Below are 20,183 nucleotides of genomic sequence, written 5' to 3'. Positions count from 1 at the left end.
TTCTTTTAATTTGGTTTTTTTATTATTTTTATTTTCACTTTTTACCCTTTTTTCGTCTTTTCTTTTTCTCCTTTCGATTTCCTTTTTCTTTTTTTTTTTTTTTTTTATTTTATTTTATTAAATCGAGTTCCAAAACTCTCTGTGAGAATAACCTGGCAGCTGGGAAAAATGACGATTATTTTTGTTTTCTTGTTGACCCATTGCTTATGGATACAATCAAAGCTGTGAGAAGGGGAAGGTGGGGAGGGGGAGGGAGCGGGAGGGGGGCGGGGGGAGGACGCATTTATGCCTTTGCAGCGTGTTCCTGGTCCGGCCCCGCGCGGAGCCGCCGGGGCCAGTGGGTTTTTATTTCCTGGAGCTCATCCATCGGTGACGTTGTGACATACGATGAATGTGTCGGTCCTAATAAAATCAAACAAACACGTACAGGCTTCCACACATCCTTCTCCCGGGGAACCTGGGGAGGTGCTGAGCTCTTCCCTGTGGATGTTCCCATCAGGCATCGTTATTGAAGAAGTTGCTGATTTTTTTTTACGTGGGGTGAGCACCGCCAGAGGCGGTTGCTTTCCCCACAGAGGTTCTCAGAATCCTTGGAGAAGTGAGGATCGCTGCCAGTCTGGAAGTTGGCATCGCCTTTGGATGCGGTTGAGCGCTGAGACGGTGGAGTGAGGAAGGGGAGGAGGTCACCAATGGGTTGCCAACCCACCCTCCCTGCTCCCAGTCTACAAAATAGAGGGAGAACAAGGTGAGTTGCCCCAAAGAGCTGCTGCGGAGTCAGAAGCAGTGGATGTAGCAGAGGGTGAGAATGCTGTCAGGGAGAGGGGGGATCCTGGTGGGATCAAGCCAGGTCGATCCCCCAAAGCCTCCTAGCTCCCGGGATCCTGCAATCCTGGCGGCCAGGCTGGATTTACGGGGGGGTGGCGAGGGCGAGAAGGGATTAATTCTGCTTCCACCGCCTCCTCCTCCTCCTCCAGCAGTGTCTAATCTCCACTGGGGCTTCGAGGTCTGACCCTGCTCTGATCGAGGACCGGGATAACCCTGGCTGAGCCGGGGAGGATCTACCCGGGGCTCCCGAAAACCAGGTAGTCAAAATTGCCCTTTTTTTTTTGATATTATGCTCATTTTTCAGGATCGATGCGTTTATCCGAGAAGGGGGAGGGGGGGGGCAGGGGGCCGCACGAGGGTGAGGGATGCAGGATGAGATATTCCACCCTGCCAGCGTGGGAGGGATGAGAGTGGGGAGGGTTTGGGGGTCCCTGTGCCCCCCAGGAGGGGATAGGGTGACATGTGACATTGAGGTACCGCATTGAACCCACCCTTAATATAAGCAATAATAACCCATATAACTAATTAATAATTTCAAACTGTGGAGGGGGGAGGCTGGAGAGGCGAGAGGGGTTGGACCCCGGGGCGAGGGTTGGGTCGGACCCCTGGGGGAGGGTTGGGTTGGACCCCGGAGGGAGGGTCCCTGCCCGGGACGGGACACCCACATGGGGTGTGGTGGGATCGGTCCCGCCCCCACCTGCGGGGCCCCGCCCCCGCTGCCCCCGGGCCCCCCCGGCACCTGCTGCGGCGGCGGCTCCGGCCATGGGCGCGCTGCGACGGGCGGCGCTGGCGCTGGCGGCGCTGCTGGGTGAGCCCCGGGGACCCGGGGGGCTCCGGGGGGACGGCGCGGGGCAGCGGGGTGGGGCAGCGGGAGGGCACCCGACGAGATGCGGGAGAGCCGGGGGATAGCGGGCAGGACGCGGGAGAGCTTTTGGGGTGCAGCAGGCAGGAGCCGGCGGTACCGGCGGCTGCGCCCGGCAAGGCGCGGGGGAATCGGGGGGAACTGCTCGGGACGCGAGGAAGCGCGGCGGGTACGGGGCAGGACGCGGTGGTACCGGGGGGGCACCCGGCAGGACTCAGGAAAAGCGGGATGCGCCGGGCAGGGCGAGGGAGAGCTTTTGGGAGGGCATCGGGCAGGACGCGGTGGTACCGGGGGGGCACCCGGCAGGACTCAGGAAAAGCGGGATGCGCCGGGCAGGGCGAGGGAGAGCTTTTGGGAGGGCATCGGGCAGGACCCGGAGGTACTGAGGGGGTCACCAGGCAGGGTGTAGGAGCAGCCGGAGGCATCCAGCAAGACACCCGGGAGCCCGGCACCACCAGGCAGGATCCTGGGGAGTTTTAGGGTGGCACCGGGAAGGACCTAGGGGTACTGGGGGCCAGGGTCACAGCACCCACCTGCCTCTGTGCCCCCAGTCCCGATCCCCAGCAGGCAGGTTGGTTGGGGTGGGGGGAATCCATCCCCTCCCCTTTTAGGAGTGCCCGGAGTGGAGAAAATCTGAGTCTTCCCGGGAAAAGCCTTTTGTACCTTGGAGGTGCCAAACAGCCGCTTCCAGCACCCCCAAACCCAAAGCACCCCCATATGGGGACACGCCAGGGACTCCGATGTGAGAGCCCATAGTTCACCTGCCTGCGTGGCATTGGGCAGGGAAAAATCCATTTGTTTTCCCTTGTTTACTGGTGCTCCACTGCCATCCCAGCTGGTTTTGAGGTGAGGGGTCTCAACCCTTCTCTGTCTGTGGGTTTGTGCCTTCTTTCGCCCCTGATTTCCCACCCTATTTGAGTTTTTTTGGAACTGCCACGGTTCCCAAAGGAAACATCCTTTGGCGTTCCCAGCAAAGGAGAGGCCTTTGGCGAAAGGAAACGGCCCCAGAAACAATGGCAGCGGCGTTTCCTTCCAGCAGAACACTGGGTGGGGGTCCTGGAGCCGCCACTTGTCCCTCCTTGAAGGTTTTCTTCCTTGATAAAAGTTAGTTAAAGGATGTTGGTATGAGGCACGGGGCTCACTCAGTCCTTAAATCCCACCAGAGTGCTCCTTCGCCACATCCCGATGGCGTTTTTTGCACCGAATCACGATGGATTCCCACAAAAAAAGTCACACTTCAGCCCTGGGATGTGACATCATGGGCACTGACAGCTCAAAAATGCAGCAAAAAGACCCTTATGAACCCCAAATGTGTGTTTTTCCTTTAATTTTGCTTTCAAGCAATCCTTCCTCATCCCGTGGGATCCTCATGGGATCATGATGGGGAAAAGCAAAATGAGGGATGTTTGCCATCCCTGTTCCCTTCCCAGTCCCTATCCCATCCCAACCAATCCCCAATCCCAACCCCAATCCCTTCCTCAATCCCATTCCAATCTCATCTCCAGCCCATCCCATCCCATCCCCATCCCATCTCCGCCTCTGTGTCCCACACCAGGGGTGAAGCACGTTTCCATCTATAGCAAAGTCACATATGATTATTGCATTATTTAATTTTTTTTCCCCAAATTTGGTCTCTCTGGAGGATACGGCACTTTCTGCCCCCCCCCCCCCCCCCCCGCCCCCGGGGTCGTGAGAAATGCCGCTGTGGATTTTCCCAACGGACACTGCTCCACAGCCCGGCATCTCCTATCTGCCCGTTTATAAATAGTCGAAGTTAAGGGAAGAAAAGAAAAAAATCCCCCAAAAATAATCTTTAAAAAAAAAAAGGGAAGGCGACTGGCTGCGTTGCAGCGTCGAGATGCTCCTTGACCTTTTTCCAAGCTTTTTCAAGGGTCCCTTTTCCGGCCAGATTCCCGCTGGGTATTTTAAATCCCAAGCTTGGTCTTTTGGGATTTAATTTGGGTCTGGGTTTCACATGACTCCAGCGCCTTAATCCTATCAACTGGGGTCATCAAACCCCAACCGCCTCCGGGATTTAATTCCCCATACAGTTAATGGTTTAGAGATTTGGGGAGGGGGCTGGAGGGGGAGTTTGCTTTTTGGGGGGTTCAGACTTTGAGTTTGCTTTTTTGGGGTGCCAGAGCCGGGAAATAGCTTTTATTGGGGTGAAATGATGCAATTTTAGATGAGGATGGGGAGATTGATATCGGCACAGGGATTAATGTTGAAATTGCAGGGATTTAAAGGTGATTTTTTTTCCATAGGGAAAAAATTCAAAGGGAAATTTAAAGCAGGGGGGTTTTTTTTTTGTCGTGGGAAAATTTAAAAGTACTTTGGAATGTTAAATTGTAGGATATTTATTCCACAGGGGAAAAAAAATTATAGCTATTTTTAAAGGTAAATTTAAGTCTATTCTGCTTTTCCATATGCAAAAAAAATGCAGCAGATGGGCTGGGGCAGAGGGAAAACACCCGGGCAGGTGTTTAGCTCAGGGCAGCTGGATAAAAATCCAGGTTCTGAGCCCAAAGAGCAGGCGGGAGGGGCTGAGAGCCCCAGGCCCCCCCGGACGTGTATGAGCACCGTGAGCAGCTTAATTTTTTCGATCTGGTTAAAGCATTAGAGGATTTGGAGCGTCAAGGTGGCCAAAGCCGGGGCTGTGCCAGGGGGTTCAGTCCCGTTCCTGCAGCTCCAGAGCGAGCTCCACCAGCCTTTTCTCGGGTCACATCTGTCTGAGAGGAGGAATTTGGGTGAATTCTGCGAGAAAAAGGGGATTTTGGGGAGCAAGCAGCTTTCGGATCTGGATTCACTCCCTCTCCCCGATACACTGGAGGGGAGATGATGGAGCTGGGATCTCCTGTTACCACAGGAGTTTAAGGATGGCAGAGCAAAGCTGCAGCCCCAGAGCACAATGAACATAATTAACAGGGCCATCATTAGGTTTCAGAGTTAACACAGCCCGGTTTGCAGTGCCGGGAGCAGCTTTGAGGCGCACAAGGCTGTTTTAATGCCTTGGGGTGGGACAGGAAACCTCTGGCTGGTGCCAGAGCATCTTTCCCCTCTCTGGAGCCTGGACTTCCCCAGGAATCCCCAGCACCCTTTGGCCCAGCACCTTTTGTGCCCAAAAATTCATGCTGATGGAGGAGGTGGGATGAAAAACCTGGATTTTCCCAGCTGTTGGGGATGCACAGGGGTGTAGAAGCTGTGGAGTCACTTATCGATGCCATCTACATCATTAATGAACTATACTATGAATAACTTTTTTTTTATTATTATTATTATTATCATCATCGTCATTATAGTTATCACTCTCTCATGACCATTATTATCATTATAATCACGGTTATAATTGATATTATAATTATTATAACTTACAGTTCTTTTGATTTAATTACAATTATAATTATTCTATAAGGTCTATTACCTATTATCTCTAATACTTCTAATATAAATTACAATAGAATTATTGAATATAATCTATTTTCTTCTGGATTAGCCCAATTTAACACAATTTTATAATAATGGAGGAGCTGGGCTGAAAACATCTGGATTTTCCCAGCTGTTGAGAATGCAGGGATGTTTAGGGGCTGTGCCATCTGCATAATTAGTGAACTGTATAATTTTGATCACAATTATTAATATAATTATTTTTATTTTTACCAGTATTATCATTATTATGACTGTTATCATTATTGTATTGGAATCATTGTTATAATTATTATAATCACTATTACCATTATTATTATTATCATTATTAATATCACTTTTATCATTATTATTCCCACTTTTATAATTATTATTCTCACTTTGATCATTGCTCTCATTATTCTGAGCACCATTATCACTCTCACATCCCCTCTATTATCCCTATTCTTACAAAAATATACCTGTATTTATAACTATTACAAATTATATGTTCTCCATGATCTATTTTATTCTGGAAATTCCAATTTAATGAGTCGCCATCTCATATTTCTTTCCACACTCTCTAAATTTAATACAATTATCTGTATAATTACATATAAACACACTATAATTACCATTATTTTTCCATACTGTCTATTGGATCTGATACCACAGCTCTATATAATTAATAAATAATATTATCAATGATCTGGGACCTGCAGGCGCCTCCAGCATCTCCCCCCCACACACCCTCCAGGATTTAAAGGTTTATGTTCTTAGCCCGGGTGAGCTATTTTTACGCATCCTCACCAGACTGGGCTTGCTTTCTCCCAGTTTTTCACCAGAGAAAGGAAATTTAATTTTTTTTTTTTTTTTTTTTAATTCCTGAGAAGACTTATCAGCCGGAGCAGAGTTTCCTGCCTGGAGCTGGAAGGCTCCGTCCGGAAATGGCACCAGTGCCTTGCCAGGAGGGGGGATGAACGGATGCGGGAGGAGGCTAAAAATACCCCCCAGCGCCTTGTTTTCCTCTTCCCACCCTGGAAAAATCCAATTACAACCCCTGAGCTCTTATGGAAAAGTGCGATGTCGTTGAAAGCTCCTAAAATCCTTCAAATCCAGGGGTTTTTTCCCCAGACTGAGGATTTGGGATGATGGGGTGGCATCATCCTTTTCCCTCTGTGTCCCAATCTGAAGCATCCCTGGGGCGCTGGCAGGAGCGGGGCCAGCCGGGGTCATGGATCGATGGGCGGATGCAGGGATGGAGCCGCTGGGATGCGGGGCCTCGGTGATGTTCCCCCGGGAAAAACAAACCAACCCCAGCACAAACTCAGCCTTGCCTGAGCCGATTAATTTTGTGGCTGAGCCTTACAGGCAAAGCCAGGGAATGATCTTCCCCCAGGAGCTGAGCATCTCTCTCCGGTCCTCTCCACTCCTACCCCATCACCTCCTCCCAGTGGGGCTTGGGGAGATGCTGGGATGGAGGGGACGTGGTGATGAGAGATTGGGATGAGATATTTGGGGTCAAATGAGATGGAGGCCGCTCAGGGATTATCCCAGTTTAGTGCTGGCAGCAAAAAGGGGGGATAGGCTTGTGGGGTGCATATGGGGAGCCCTACAAATAAATCCCATGGGATCTGGTGCAGCATCAGGGGGGCTGGGGGTACCCCAATACTGAGCTAAGGGGGGGTCTGCCTGCTGGAGGCAGCTGTCTCCTGGGCTGGAGACTTGGGCCTTGGGATTTCCCAATCCGAGTGTGGGGCGGAAGCTGGAATGGGGGGAGCAGCAATGTCCTGCATTCTCCAGAGCAGGCGGAAAGCCCTTCCTGTGGCAGGGAAGGACGCAAAATGTTCTCCTGGCCCAGCTTCCTGGTGATAACCTGGGATTGTTGGTTTTTGTCTTGGGAATGGGGTTTTTCTCACAATCAGTGAGGTTTTGTGGAGAAGTGGCACCTGGGGTTGAGTCACATTCCGGTTTCTTCCCTCTCCCATGGGCAGGTGTCTCCTTGGCCGTGCTGGAGGTGCATGTGGGGACGAGCTTGGTGTTCTCTGTGGAGGGGCAGCAGGCGGTGTTGCCTGCCTGGTACACCAGCAACTCCCTGAACAAGCCCTACGTCACCTGGATGCTGAACAAGAATGCTGGTCCCTTCCAGGTGAGAAGAGGGCAGGGGCTGCAGGACAGGAGATGGAGGGGTCAAGCTGGGAGGTGACCATGGAGGGGGTGCTGGTGGTGCCCATGATGGGGGGAAGATTATGGTGCCCACCATGGGGTGGTGGCCACGGTGCCCATGGTGGAAGGATGCCCATGATGGGGAGGTGGCCATGATGGAGGGAAACTCATGGTGCCCACCATGCAATGTTCATGATGGGATGAAGCTCATGGTGCCCATGCAGGGAAGATGCCCTCAATGGGTTAGTGCCCATGATGGGGGGAGCCTCATGGTGGCCCACAATGGGTAAGTGTCCGTGGTAAGGACATGGTGCCCATGATGGGGAGATGCCCACGATGGGGAGCTGCTCATGGTGGGGACATGATGAGGTCACGCCCACAGTGCCTGCAGTAGGGAGGTGCTTGTGGTGCCCACAGCAGGGAAAGACGCAAGATGGGGAGAGATCCAAGATGGGGAGATGCCCATACAGGGAGGTGTTTGTGGTGTCCACAGTGGGAAGTGCTTACAGTGGGGAGTTATTGTGGTCCTCGTGATCAGGAGGTGCCCACAGTGGGGAGGTGCCCATGAGGGGAGATGCCCACGCTGGGGGCACGCGCAGGGTGCCTGCAGTAGGGAGGTGCTTGTCATGCTCATGATGGGGAGATACCCATGATGGACAGATGTCCTTGGAAGATGCTCATGGTGCCCACAATAGGAAAATGCCCACAGTGGTACCCCTGATGGGGAGATGCTCGTGATGGGACAGTTGCTCATGGTGCCCATGCCCAGTACTTGTGCCTGCAGTGGGGAGCTGCCTGCACTTCCCATGTCCAGGATGCTCAGGCCAGGTGAGGCTGGAGGGGGCTTATGCAGCAACCCCTGCTCTACAAAATGTAGGATTTGGGGGGCTTTTCTCTCCAGCAACACCATCCAGAAGTGAAAACATGTGGTTTTTTCCCTGTGCAGGTCCTGTCATACCTGGGCGGGGTGCCGAAGGTGGAGGAGACAGATCTGAAGCCCCGCGTGGGGTTCCTGTACTCCATTGTCACCCACAACATCTCGATTTTGATCAACGACACCCGGGAGCAAGACTCGGGTCAGTACATGTGCACTGTCAACGTGGTGGATGACACCATCAGGTTGGAAAAGAACGTCGGCATCATCAACCTCACTGTCCTGGGTAAGGCTGCACCAGTCACCCCGGCTCCCTTGGACCTCCCCACGCTGCCCCTGGGGACTAACATCGGTGCCCCTGGGGACTAACATCGGTGCCCACAGTGCTGCCGGCCACCCCCACCTGCCAGCTGCACGGCAACGCCGTCGTGGGGGCCAACGTGACCCTGAGCTGCTCCTCCAAGAAGGGGAAGCCCTCGCCCATGTACCAGTGGCAGCGCGAGTCCCCCACCCTGCAGGTCTTCTTTCCCCCTGCCCAGGGTAAGGTGGCATCAGTGTGGGGACAGGTGGGTGGGTGGGTGGGCTGGAATATCCTGAGAAGGTTCAGCTGGGGGATTCTTTGGCTTCATCCCCTCAACCACTTCCTGCACGAGGAGGTGGAGGGCGCAGGGGTGGCTGTGAGGCAGCACCCGAATTTCTCACCTGCAGACCGGGCCAGGGGCACCCTCAAGCTGACCAACCTCTCCCTTGAAATGTCGGGGGTCTACGTCTGCAGGGCTGAAAACCAAGCGGGTTCTAAGAACTGCAGCATCGTCCTGGAGGTACACTCAAGTGAGTACGTGTCCACAGGGTTGGGGAGGGGGACAGAGTCTCCAGGAGGTCCCTGTGGGAATAAGGGAATAAGGGAATCTCTGTCTCTCTCTGGCAGCAAGCACCAAAGCAGTCATTGCCGGCGCCGTGCTGGGCTCCCTGGGTGCCCTTGCCACCATCATCTTCTTTGCCCAGAAAGTCGTCAGCTACAGGAGGAAAAAACGTGACAGCCAGGAGGAGGGACCCAACGAGATCAAGTGAGGCGCTCCTCCTGTGGAGGGGGTTCGAATCATCGTTAGGGTTCAGGGTTAATGGGCGAGGAGGGTGTTTCCAGCTCTGGCTCGTCATTCCTCACGTTCAGAGCTGATAGTGGGGAAAAGTTCTTGATCTCTGGCCAGTCATCACTGGGGTCCAGAGGTAACGATCAGTAGGGAAGTTTCCACCTCTGGCCAGTCATCGTTCGGTTTTGGAGTTAATGAGGGCATTTTCCACCTCTGTTTTCCCCTCTTTCCTTTTGTCCCTCTGTTTGGGGGTCCAGGAGGTCTGCACAACCTCACTGCTCAGGGAGGGCACGCCAGGGCGGGGAGTGGAAGGGTTCCCAAAGCCCATCTCTCTGATGCTCTCCCCTCTTGGCAGGGAAGACGCCATGGCACCCAAAACCCCGTCGTGGGCAAGGAGCCCAGCTTCAGACACCATGTCCAAAACCAGCACCCTGTCCTCCATCGCCGGCACCCGGCAACCCTACGGAGCCAGACCCCCCTCCGACACCGCCTCCATCCTCACCACCACCGGCAGCTACCGGGGACCCCCAGCCCGGGGAGGGGGGCGGCCCCCCAACCCCTCACCCCCCGCCGTTAATGGGACCCCCCGGCGCCGCCAGGATCCAGCTGCCACCCCGGGCTCACTGCCCCCCTCCAGCCTGGCACGAGCAGGTGCTGTCCCTGTCATGGTGCCTGCGCAGAGCCGAGCTGGCTCCTTGGTGTGAGCACCCCTCCCAAAAGACAGGGGTGCCCATAGCCAGCCCACCCCACTCCCTGTTTCCTGGGGTGGTTTTGTCCCTTTTTGGGTTTCCTTTTCTTTTTAACAGATGCCTCGAGCAGCTGGACTCATCGTGGGCCTGTTTAATGGGTGCAGGGGCTCGCTGGGTTTGGAGGGACTGAGTCTCCCCATAAATATCACCCCCCAAACCAGCCCCAGCCCCACCTCAGGGGGTCCCCTTCTTCTTATTTTTTTTCTATATCTATATATCAGGTGAGCTGAGGGATTCTTCATAAAAGAGCATTAAAAGTGGGGGGTGGGGTGATGGGGACGCACACACACACACACACTTTTTTTAGGGGTTTTCTGATTAAAAGCTGCTGCACTGCCCAGCACCGGCGCTTTGGGTGAGTTTGTGCGGATTTCGGGGTGGGGATGGATGTCCCACGACCTTCTGGGTGATGTCACAGGGCAGGGTGATGTCACAGTGCACCAGCCAAGGTCCTCAGAGTGAGGTGACATTCACGATGCACGTGTTGTCACACCCCCTGGCCGTGATGTCACACCCTGTGTCGGGTGGCACAATGTCACCATGAGCGTGTGACATCCGACTGATGCCTGTGTGATGCCATACAGGCAGGTCACGTGTCCGTCAGGGATGTCATGTGTACCTGCATGATGTCACCGTTACCATGACATGTGCCTCTCTGATGTCACACCCACAATCATGCCTAGCAGTGACGTCACACACAGCAGTGTGATGTCACTCCAGCCATCACACGCACCTGCGTGGTGTCACAGCAGCCGTCACATGTCCGGGTAGTGACATCACCGCCCATCTCCTGGCAGGAGCGCCCCACAAGTCATCTCCCACCCACGAGCGATGTCACGCCACCCCCTGTGCACCAGCGTGATGTCACGCCAGCTGTCACACGCTTGGCAGTGATGTCACACGTACAGGTGGGACATCCCTGCGGGGCACCGCCTGCCCCACACCCCTCCCACCGCTGCCCCGCCTGGGACCTCACCGCTCTGCTGGTGACATCAAAAGGCACCAAGGACAGGCCGGGGCTCTGGCAGGGGCGTTTATTGGGGCGGGGGCTCTCTGGGGTGGGGGGGGGCAGCCAGGGACGGGGGCAGGGCCTGGCTGTGGGGGGGCCCCGGGGGACGCATGCGGGGGTCGGGGGGTGAAGCGGGGGCTCCTGGGCCTCGGCGGGTGGCGACGGGGAGGGGGTCGGTGGCGAGGGGTTTCCGGAGAGCAGCTGGCGGCCCCTGCAAGCAAGGAGAGAGCGAGTGGTCAGCCTGGGCCTGGCCCCGCCTGTGCCCTGTGCCCCGCCTGCACCTTTACGCCTCTCTGCACCCTGTGCCCTGCCTGTACCCTTCACCCTTCACCCTTCCTGCACCCTGCGCCCTGCACCCTGCCTGCACCCTGCCCACTCTCTGCACCCTGCCTACACCCTGCTCTCACGATGCTCCTGCAGCCTGCACCCTCTCCGTGCCCTCCCCCTGCCCACACCCTGCCCGTGCCCTACTTGCAGCCCGCCACACCCTGCCTGCACCCTTGTCCTGCCTCCACTGCTGCCCACACTCTGCCCTCACCCAGCCCAGGAACCTGGGGTTACCGTGCCTGCACCCCCCTAGGCAGAGCACCATGGCAGAAGGAGGGGAACCTGGCTCCGCTGCTGTCAGCCTGTTCAGCCCCCCTAACAAGGCATCCGGAAGGAATCTCTGGGCCCTAAGAAGCTGCACAGCACCGGCATTTGGCAGCTGCCTCCCCCACTGCAGCCCTGTGACATCCTCACTGCAGCCCCATTGAATCTCCGCTGCTTCCTCACTGCATCTTCAGTTTGCTCCCATCGCATCCTCACCGAATCTCTGTTGCTTCCCCACTGCATCCCCAGTTCATCCCCACCACATCCTCACTGCATCCCCTTTGCAGCCCCACTGCATCTTCACTGTGTTCCCACATTGTCCCCACTGGATCGTCACTAAATCCCCACTGCATCCTCAGTTCCTTCTCATCCAGCCCCACTGAATTCCTTCTCCATCGTCAGGGCATGCTCACTGCATTTTCACTGAATCTTCAGTGCATTCTCACTGCATCCCCTCTGCTTCCCTACCACATCTCAGTTCTGTTCCCACTGTACCCTCAGTTCATCCCCAGTGTGTCCCAGCTGAGTTCCAGTTCCATCCCCGCTACATCCTCAGTTCATTCCCGTCGCAGCCTTGCTGAATTCCCCGCCACATCCTCACTGCATCCTTCTCTTCCTCCCCACCGCATTCCCACTGCATCTTCAGTTCATCCCCTCTGCATCTTCACTAAACCCCCATTGCATTCCCACTCCATCCTCACTGCATCCCAGTTCCATCCCAGCTGCATCCCAGTCTCATCCCGGCTGCACCTCCACCAGCCCCGCCACACTCACGTGGCCGAGCCGGCAGCACGCCCTCCCCGCCGCTAACCCCAAACCAGCCTTGCCGGTATCCGGGGCCACGCCGCGCTCACGGCACCGGCAACGGGGCACGGGGCACGGCCCGGGCACGGCGCAGCCACCACCCGGGGCTCCAATGCCACGCGGCCTCGGCACCGTGGGCGCTTTTTAAATTTACCTTTTCCTGCCAGGAGACTGTGACACAGGCTTTTAAAAATAGCATGTGCTGAGGCGAGGCGCTCGGGGTGGTGTTGCTAAGGGAGAGATTCAATCCAAATCTAGGGCTGCGCCTTCCATCCTACTTCCCATCCTTCCCAACTACTACGGCGCGCACCCAAAATAGGGCAAGGCAGGGGCTGCCTGCCTGTGTGCTTCCATCTCCTGGGAGGAAAAACCCCTTCTCCATCCCGAATCGGTGCGGGGAAGGATGCTCCATCCCAAATCTGCGCGGGGAAGAATGCTCCATCCCAAATCTCTGCAGGGAAGGATGCTCCATCCCAAATCAGCTTGGGGAAGGATGCTCCATCCCAAATCAACACAGCAAAGGACGCTCAGAGCAGCATCCTTGTAGAAATGACCCAGTTTTGGGGGGAAAGAAGCGGGATTTGGGATGTACCTAATCACCGTTGCGGAGGTCGCCGCCGCGGGTGCTGTTGGCGCACTCGGCGTCCTTGGTTTTCCGATCAATCTCACCCCCTTTGATCTTCTTGCGGGTCATATGGCCACGGAAACTAGCCTGGATCTTGGCAGCTGCCGCGTTGGCATCAGGGTCGTCCAAAGGGATGTCCAGGATGTCCTCGTCCAGCTTTGTGCAGGCTCCCTCCTGGCGGGTGGCAACGGCAGGGTTACAGCTGGTGGGACCTCAAAGAGCGCAGCCCCCTCCCCAAATGAATCCATTCAAGAACGTCCTAAATGAGCCCCTGTTCTAAAAATTAGGGGGAGGGGTGCTAAAAATTAGGTTTACTAGTCAAAAATTAGGGTCCTTTGCTAAAAATGAGGGTTTTGCTAAAAATCAGGGTCCCTTGCAGGTGTCTTGGGGAAAGTGCAACCAAAGCTGCAGGTGGGGGAAGATGCTTCACCTCCTGCTCATCCCTAAATCCCACCCTGGACTACACGGCTGCAGGAAGCCAGACTCCAGCCAGAGTTATGATGCAGGGAGAGGAGAATCCATGGGATCCATGGGAGCAGAGGATGGGTTCTGGGGGGTATTTTGGCACGGAGCTGGGGCCATGCTGCACAAAATGAGCTGGTCATGCCTCAGTTTCCCTTTCCCTTGCAGCCTGTTGCATCCTCCTGCATCCCTCCTCAGAGCTTTGGTTGAAAATACCAGGAGATTTGGGATAAGGAGTGATGCCAGAAGGGAGGAAAAGCCCCAGCAAGGACAAATCACTGCAGCCCATTCCCCTCCTGCCACATCCCACCAGAGCTGTTGGACTCGGCACCAAGTTCAACAGGGAAAAAAAATATAGGAAAATGAAAAGAGGTGGAAATGAGCTGGCATTGGATGATCCAGTGCCTGCAGCTGTGGGGGTGAAGCCTTTTTGTTGCCCCACGAGCACTTGAAAGGACTTAAAGGAGTTTTGGGGGGCTTATTTGTAGATTTGGGGGGGGAGGAAGCTCATCCCGTTGGAGCGTGCCATGGCTCCACGAAGTTGCTCGGCTTGTTTTACCATCATGAAAGGTGAGGATGGGTCCAAGGTGGAAATGATAGGTCCAAGGTGGAAATGATATGTCCAGGGTGGAAATGATATAGCCAGGGCTGGAAATCCTATAGCCAGGGGAGAGATCCTATAGCCAGGGGAAGGAAATCCTATATCTAGGAAAGAAAGCCTATATTCAGGAGAGAAATCCTATATATGCGGAGGTGGGGGGAGAACAACCTATATCCAGGGGAGAAGTCCTATATACAGGTGGGAGAAATCCTATATACAGGTGGGAGAAACCTATATCCAGGGGAGAAATACTATATCTGGAGGAGGGAATCCTATAGTCAAGAGAGAAAACCTATATATGAAAGGGCATATCCTATATCCAGGCAAGAAATCCTATATCCAAGAGAGTAATCCTATATTAAGGGAGAGGAAATCCTATATCCAGGGGAGAAATACCATATACAGGTGGAGGAAATCTATATATGCAGGGGCATTTCCTATATCCAGGGGAGAAATCCTACATTCAGGGAAGAAATTCTGCATACAGGTGGCAGAAACCCATATCCAAGTAGAGAGATCCTGTATATAGGTGGGAAAAACATATATTCAGGAGAAAAAAAAATCCTATATCCAGGGGAGACATCCTATATTCAAGGGAGAAAACCCATATGCAGGGGGCCATATCCTATATCGACAGGAGAAATCCTATATCCAGTGGAGAAACACCATATCCATGGGGTGAAAACCTCTATGCAGGAGATGAAAACTTGTATCTAGGGAAGAAATCCTATATTCAGAAGGAGAAATCCTGCATATGAGGGAAAAAGTCCTACACATAGGGGAGAAATCCTATATCCAGGCAAGATAAATCCTATATCCAGGGTGGGCTTTGCCTCTTTGGAGGTGCCCAGGAGTAGAGATGGGGGCTTTTCCCTGTGCTGCTGTCTTAGCAGGAGGGGGAAAAGGGGGAAAAAGTGGAGAAAAGGGATTAAAAAAAGGGGAAAGGGGGAAAAAAAGGGGGAAAGGGGCAGGAAAAGTCAGGGGATCAGGGAGAAAGGGGAAAAGGATGTGGTTTTCCGCCCAAGCCAGCTGGTGGCCAGGAGGGAGGAGAGAGAGGTGCAACCCCAGTTAAGCCCTTTATCCATAAGCAACCCCCGATCCCACTTGTAGAGCAATTGTGGGGCTGGGGGAAGCAAAAGCTCCATAAAAGCTGGCTTCGAAGCCAGCGGGGTTTTCCTCGGTGGGCTGTGGGGTGCAGGATGCTGGCCGCGCTGTGGCCCCGGCGGGATGGATTCCGAACTGGTGCGAAGCAGGAGTGGGGATTTGGTGGGGGGCTGGGGGGAAGAAGGGTCTGGGGGGGGGGGGGGGGGTCGCGGAGTTGGTTGAGCTCTTGGGTGCAGCACCCCTCGCACCCCCCGCCTCCACCACCCCAAAAACCCCCCGGCCGCCCCCAGAGCGGAGCAGCAATAAGGGATGAAAGGCAGGAGCGGGTGCTGGGGGTCGGGGAAGGGGCACCTACATTGCAGCAGTCCATGGCGGAGGGCGGGTGGGCGGCCAGCGGCGGGCGAGGGGCTCCGGCAGGATCTCGCTTCCCCGGCAGCTCTCCCGGCGCAGGTGGCAAGTTGAGCGGAGCCGCTTGCCTACGTAATGCGCTTTCCTCCGGGCGAGCCTATCAGCCCGACACCCCTGCCAGGCTTTTGGGGGGGAAGGAGGGGTGCCTTATTTTTTTTTTCCTCCCTTTCTCCTCTTCTTTTTTTTTTCTTTTTTTTTTTAATTTTTTTTTTTTTTATTTTCCCTCCTCCAATTTTATTTCGCAGCCTCCAACTCCCTCCTAACACTTAAAGGAGCCGGCAGCTCGCCTCGGAGTTTCGTGGAACACAACATCACATGCAGAGGATGGGAGCCAAGATGTGATGAGGCTTGCCCTGGGCGTGGAGGGTTTTTTGGGGGGCAAAGCTATAACAAATGGGGGTACTGGGTTCGTTTTGGGGGGGTACACTACCCACAGCGATGCTGGAGGCAGGTTTTACCCCCTGGGTTGGTTTGCACGGGGGGCAAAAAACCTTCTTGATCCACTTAGGACTTGGTCCTGAAGGAGGGTGAGGATGAGGATGATGAGGATGAAGACGGTGAGGAAGGGTGGGCATGGTGGGACACTGCATCCCACTGAGCACCCGCAGAACCCTGGGGGTGATGTGGCCAACTGCAGGCTCCAAGCAGAGAAGTGGGCTCCACTTCTGGGGTCTGGGGGTCCCTTCCCCACTCACAGGAGCATCTGAACCCCCATATTTGGGGTGTTCTCCAAGCAGACCTGCAGTCCCAGCCACTTGCACAGCCCTTGGTGCTCCCTGCAGCCCCTGCTCCTGCCCCTGGACCACGCCGAGGTGCTGGGACTGGCAGGGTGAGCCGGGGCCCCCCAGGAAAGAGGAGGGACCCCCAGGGCAATGCAGGGGGCTGCAGCCCACAGCCCCCCCATCGCCTGCCTCGCTCGCCTCTAATCCGGGTTTGGGGGTTGCTAAGCAACAGCATAAGTCGCCCGTGGGCTCTGCGCCGATGCTGCTCCAGCCAGCCCCCAAAACACGGCGTGGCCCCCCCAAGGCAGGCACCAGCACCCCCCGACCCACCTGCACAGTCAGGCCCCACCAGTTCTCCCTGGCCAAGTTTGCTCACAGGGGTTCTCCTTCTTGGGGGCCTGGTGGCACTGACCTTCCTCTTTGCCACCACCACCACCACCATCATCATCATCATCATCATCATCATCATCATGCCTGTTAGCATCCCTGTTCCACTGGCATCACTGTTTCTGGCACTGGAATGGGCACTGTCCCCACTGTTGTCCCCATACCTGACCTCATCCCCATCACCTCCACCACATTCTCCATCTCACCATTGTCCCTGTCCCCATCTCTATCACCACCCTCCTCACGATCCCCAACCCATTTCTTGTCCCCATCCTCCTCACAATGCCAATCCCCACCCCCATTCCCAGCTTCAGCCTCACCATCTCTCTCCCTGTCCCCATCCCTGTCATCACCCTCATCCCTGTCCCTATCATTGGCCCTGTCCCCTTCTGTATCTTCATCCTTGTTGTTCCCATTCCTATCCCAGCTCCATCTCTTTCTCCAAGGCCATTCCAGCTGGGTGCAGGTGGTGGCACCTCTTGCCCCCTGACACCCCAGGATACCCACACATCCCACTCCCCATCCCAGGCACATCCCACCACTGCCACCTCCCTCAACTGCTTCACCCACACTTGGAGGTTGATGGGGGTCACCCCTGCCCCAGCAGCAGCCAGGCACCCAAATTCCCTCTTGGGAAACGCTCTCAAGCATCCCTCAAACTCCCCTGGCAGCCACTGGCAGCCCGCTCTCCCGACTGGAGCCACTTTTCCACCGTCACTTCTTCCCACCAGCACGGCAGGGTGGGGGGGATGGGAATAGCTCTGCTCCAGAAAACCCTGCTCCAGCTTCCAGGAGAAGCCTTGGCAGCTCTGCTGGGATTTTTTCACGGGAAGAGATCCTTTTCCCTGGTTTTCAGACCCTTCAGATCCACCACTGCCTTGCTCCAATGAGAGAAGACCGGGTGTTTTGGGCGAGTTAAGTGGGAAGGGTTTTTGGGGTGATTCATCTATCAGGGATCTGGGAAGTTAGCCCCAAAATCAGGATTAGTCCCTCAGTTAGTCCCCAAAATCTGCTCCATCCGTGGCACCCCGGTCCTGGCAGAGCCGCCGAGCGCCGCCGTCTCCCGCAGGCTGCGGCTGCGGAGGAGGGACGCGAAATGCCAAAACATTTCTAATCATTAATGGCGGCTTTTGAGCCTGTTCCAGGCTCTGCATTTTTCCTCCCTGGACCCCTTCATCTGGACGTTGCTTTTTCAGGTGCTCCAGCACCTCCAAAATTTGAATTCCAAGGAAATAACTCAGATTTTGGAAGGGGAGAACGGGAAGTGCAGCTGGCGAGACCCGCTGAGAACATCCCGCCGTCGTGGTTTGAGATGGTGGCAAAGAGGTGTTAAAAAATCCTTTAAAAAAAAGGAAAAAATCCTTAAAAGCAAAGGGAATTGGATGCTGGAATGATGCCCTGGGCGGGCAGTGTTGCCGGCTGCTGAAGCAGGAGCCGGCAGCCGGCGAGGCGGTGCTGGGGGGGGTCAAGGCGTAGCTGGTTGGCATCAGCCCCGGCACGGGGTCCCCGCCAGCTTTTTTTTCCCCATCCCTCCTTCCTGTTTTTCCCAGGGGAGCCGCTGTCATGCCCCGTGCCGTGGGCGAGCACCACATATGGCGAGGGAAAACAGGAAAGAGGGGGGAAAAACGGGGTGAGCATGGAAAGGGGGGGGTTCAGTCCCCTCCAAAAACAGAGCAGCCGGCTTCAACGCAAACCCCGCCACTTTTTGGGGGGGATTTTGAAACCATGCTGGGTGGGAAAACATGAATTTCACAGGTAGGAATAGGACTGGGGGGGCCCTTGCGTGCACCCCAAAATTCCATGGAGGTGTCTCAGCTTATGGAGCGGGGTAGGAGAGGAGCAATGTCACATCATTCCTTCACGCCGGGATGTTATGAAGTTTCTTCCAACCTCCAGGGATGCAGGGGCCTAAATATAGAGGCTAAAAATATCATCCCATGCTCAGCTCAGCCCCAAACCCAGGATTTTTCGGGGAGAAATCTCAGGTGATTGGTGCTAATAATGGCGGGGACCTCGTTAATAAAATTCCTCATTAAAACAGCACCACTGGGGTGGGATGGAAGTGCAGCATCCACCCACGGGAAAAGGGCAGGAGCCAGGGGAGGACCAAGGGGGTTTTTTTGGGTTTGGGGTTGGATAGTGGGAAATGGGGGATTTGGGGCGAGTGCTGCGGTTGCGTCTCCGGAGAGGTGTCCCAGTTCATGAGGGTTATGGGGACGGGCTCCCCTTCGGCTCCTCTCCACGCATTTTGGGACAGAATCACGGTGATCCGGAGCTGTGCGTGCTGCCTGCTTCCCCTGGTGCTGCCTGCTCCCCCTCCATGTCCTTGGCCTCCTTCAGGTCCCGGAGGAAAGAAGAAAATTTAGACAATGTGGCACAAGGGTGGCAGGGACAGGGTGGGAGCAGGGACCCAGTGCAGCTCCTGGCACCTCAGATTCTCTGGAGGGGCCTGGAGCGGAGGGCAGCGTACCTGGGAAGGGGGCCAGGTGAGACGGTCGTCCTCCAGCATGGCTCCCCACGCCACCGGGTCGATGGCACCAGCTGGAGAAGGAGGAGGCTTGATGCCACGTGCAATGGGCACCTGGTGCCACGAGTTACGGGCACATGGGACAGGCACAACATCCTGGGTGATGGGCAAAAATGGAAGGCTTGATGGCCATAGGTGATGGACATTTGGGACAGGCACAACGCCATGGGCAATGGGCCCAGGAGGCAGGTTTGATGCCCTGGGTGATGGGCAGACGGGAGAGACCTGATGCTGTAGATGGGGGTCACATGGGGCAATGGAGATGTGGGGCAGGCCTGGCGCCCTGGTGATGGGCACACGGAGCAGGCTGGGCAGGCAATGCAGCGCGGGGCAGGAGATGGCAATGTGGGGGTGGGTGCTGGGCAAGGCCACTCACCCTCTCTCTGCTCCAGCAGCTTTTGGAAGTACTGAGCTGCAAAGGCCACCACGTCGGTGGGCTGCTCCCGCAGCACTTCCCGTGCCAGCCCTTCCAGCAGGTTCCGGAAGCCGGCGGGCACCCTCATGTTGATGCTGGCAGAGGCAATGGACATGGCCACCTCTCCCGGACCGCCTGCAGCGGCACAGCCCGGGATCACCCACAGCCCCCGGTGCCACCGGGCACCGCCGGGACTCGAACCCGCGGACCCACGACTGCGGGAGCGAAGAGCCGCCGCTAGGGGGCGACACGCTCCTTGCCCCTCCGCGCACGCGCGCCACCGCCCCTCGCTGCGCGCGCGCGGCCTCGGCCTGGGCGGGGAGAGCGGGAGCGAGGGGGCCCCGGTCCCCTCCCCCCCGCGTCCCCCGTCCCCTCCCCGTGTCCCCCGGTTCTTGCCCCCCGCCCCCCCCCGCAGCCCCGCAACCCTCGGCCCCGCGCTCCCGGCTTTTCCCCTCGGCCTCTCCCGTCAGTCCCGGACCGGGCCGCGCCGGCGCTTCAGGCCGCGGTGCGGACGCCGTCGCTTGGCAACCGCCCCCCCTCCCACCGGCGGCGCGTGCAC

General features: G+C 56.0%; 3 protein-coding genes across 5 annotated transcripts; 1 reads left to right on the top strand and 2 right to left on the bottom strand.

Moving 5' to 3' along the window:
* The first annotated feature begins 289 nt into the window (after positions 1–289).
* LOC125338299 (endothelial cell-selective adhesion molecule-like) lies at positions 290–10,312 on the top strand. Of its 3 annotated transcripts, none has more exons than XM_048328902.1 (8): positions 290–745; positions 978–1,082; positions 7,084–7,238; positions 8,202–8,415; positions 8,514–8,669; positions 8,838–8,960; positions 9,058–9,196; positions 9,576–10,312. In XM_048328902.1, the coding sequence occupies exons 3-8, from the start codon at positions 7,209–7,211 to the stop codon at positions 9,922–9,924; spliced, it is 1,011 nt and encodes a 336-aa protein (XP_048184859.1). In that variant the 5' UTR covers positions 290–745; positions 978–1,082; positions 7,084–7,208; the 3' UTR covers positions 9,925–10,312. The 3 variants fall into 3 exon arrangements, with proteins under 3 accessions (XP_048184859.1, XP_048184858.1, XP_048184857.1); XM_048328901.1 differs by having other exon boundaries at positions 975–1,082; XM_048328900.1 differs by lacking the exons at positions 290–745; positions 978–1,082 and adding an exon at positions 1,579–1,633.
* Positions 10,041–15,660, bottom strand: NRGN (neurogranin). Its single transcript, XM_048328904.1, has 3 exons — positions 15,521–15,660; positions 12,966–13,172; positions 10,041–11,189 (listed from the first exon to the last, which is right to left on the bottom strand). The coding sequence occupies exons 1-2, from the start codon at positions 15,533–15,535 to the stop codon at positions 12,966–12,968; spliced, it is 222 nt and encodes a 73-aa protein (XP_048184861.1). The 5' UTR covers positions 15,536–15,660; the 3' UTR covers positions 10,041–11,189.
* A 102-nt stretch (positions 15,661–15,762) lies between these two features.
* Positions 15,763–20,182, bottom strand: SPA17 (sperm autoantigenic protein 17). The gene is made up of 4 exons (XM_048328903.1): positions 20,103–20,182; positions 19,586–19,759; positions 19,153–19,223; positions 15,763–19,016 (listed from the first exon to the last, which is right to left on the bottom strand). The coding sequence occupies exons 2-4, from the start codon at positions 19,737–19,739 to the stop codon at positions 18,942–18,944; spliced, it is 300 nt and encodes a 99-aa protein (XP_048184860.1). The 5' UTR covers positions 19,740–19,759; positions 20,103–20,182; the 3' UTR covers positions 15,763–18,941.
* Position 20,183: the final 1 nt, after the last annotated feature.

This window comes from Corvus hawaiiensis, chromosome 25 (genome assembly GCF_020740725.1).
Source record: "Corvus hawaiiensis isolate bCorHaw1 chromosome 25, bCorHaw1.pri.cur, whole genome shotgun sequence".
Taxonomy (NCBI): domain Eukaryota; kingdom Metazoa; phylum Chordata; class Aves; order Passeriformes; family Corvidae; genus Corvus; species Corvus hawaiiensis.
The sequence above is the reverse complement of the archived record's forward strand: the minus strand, read 5'-3'. Positions and strand labels throughout refer to the sequence as shown.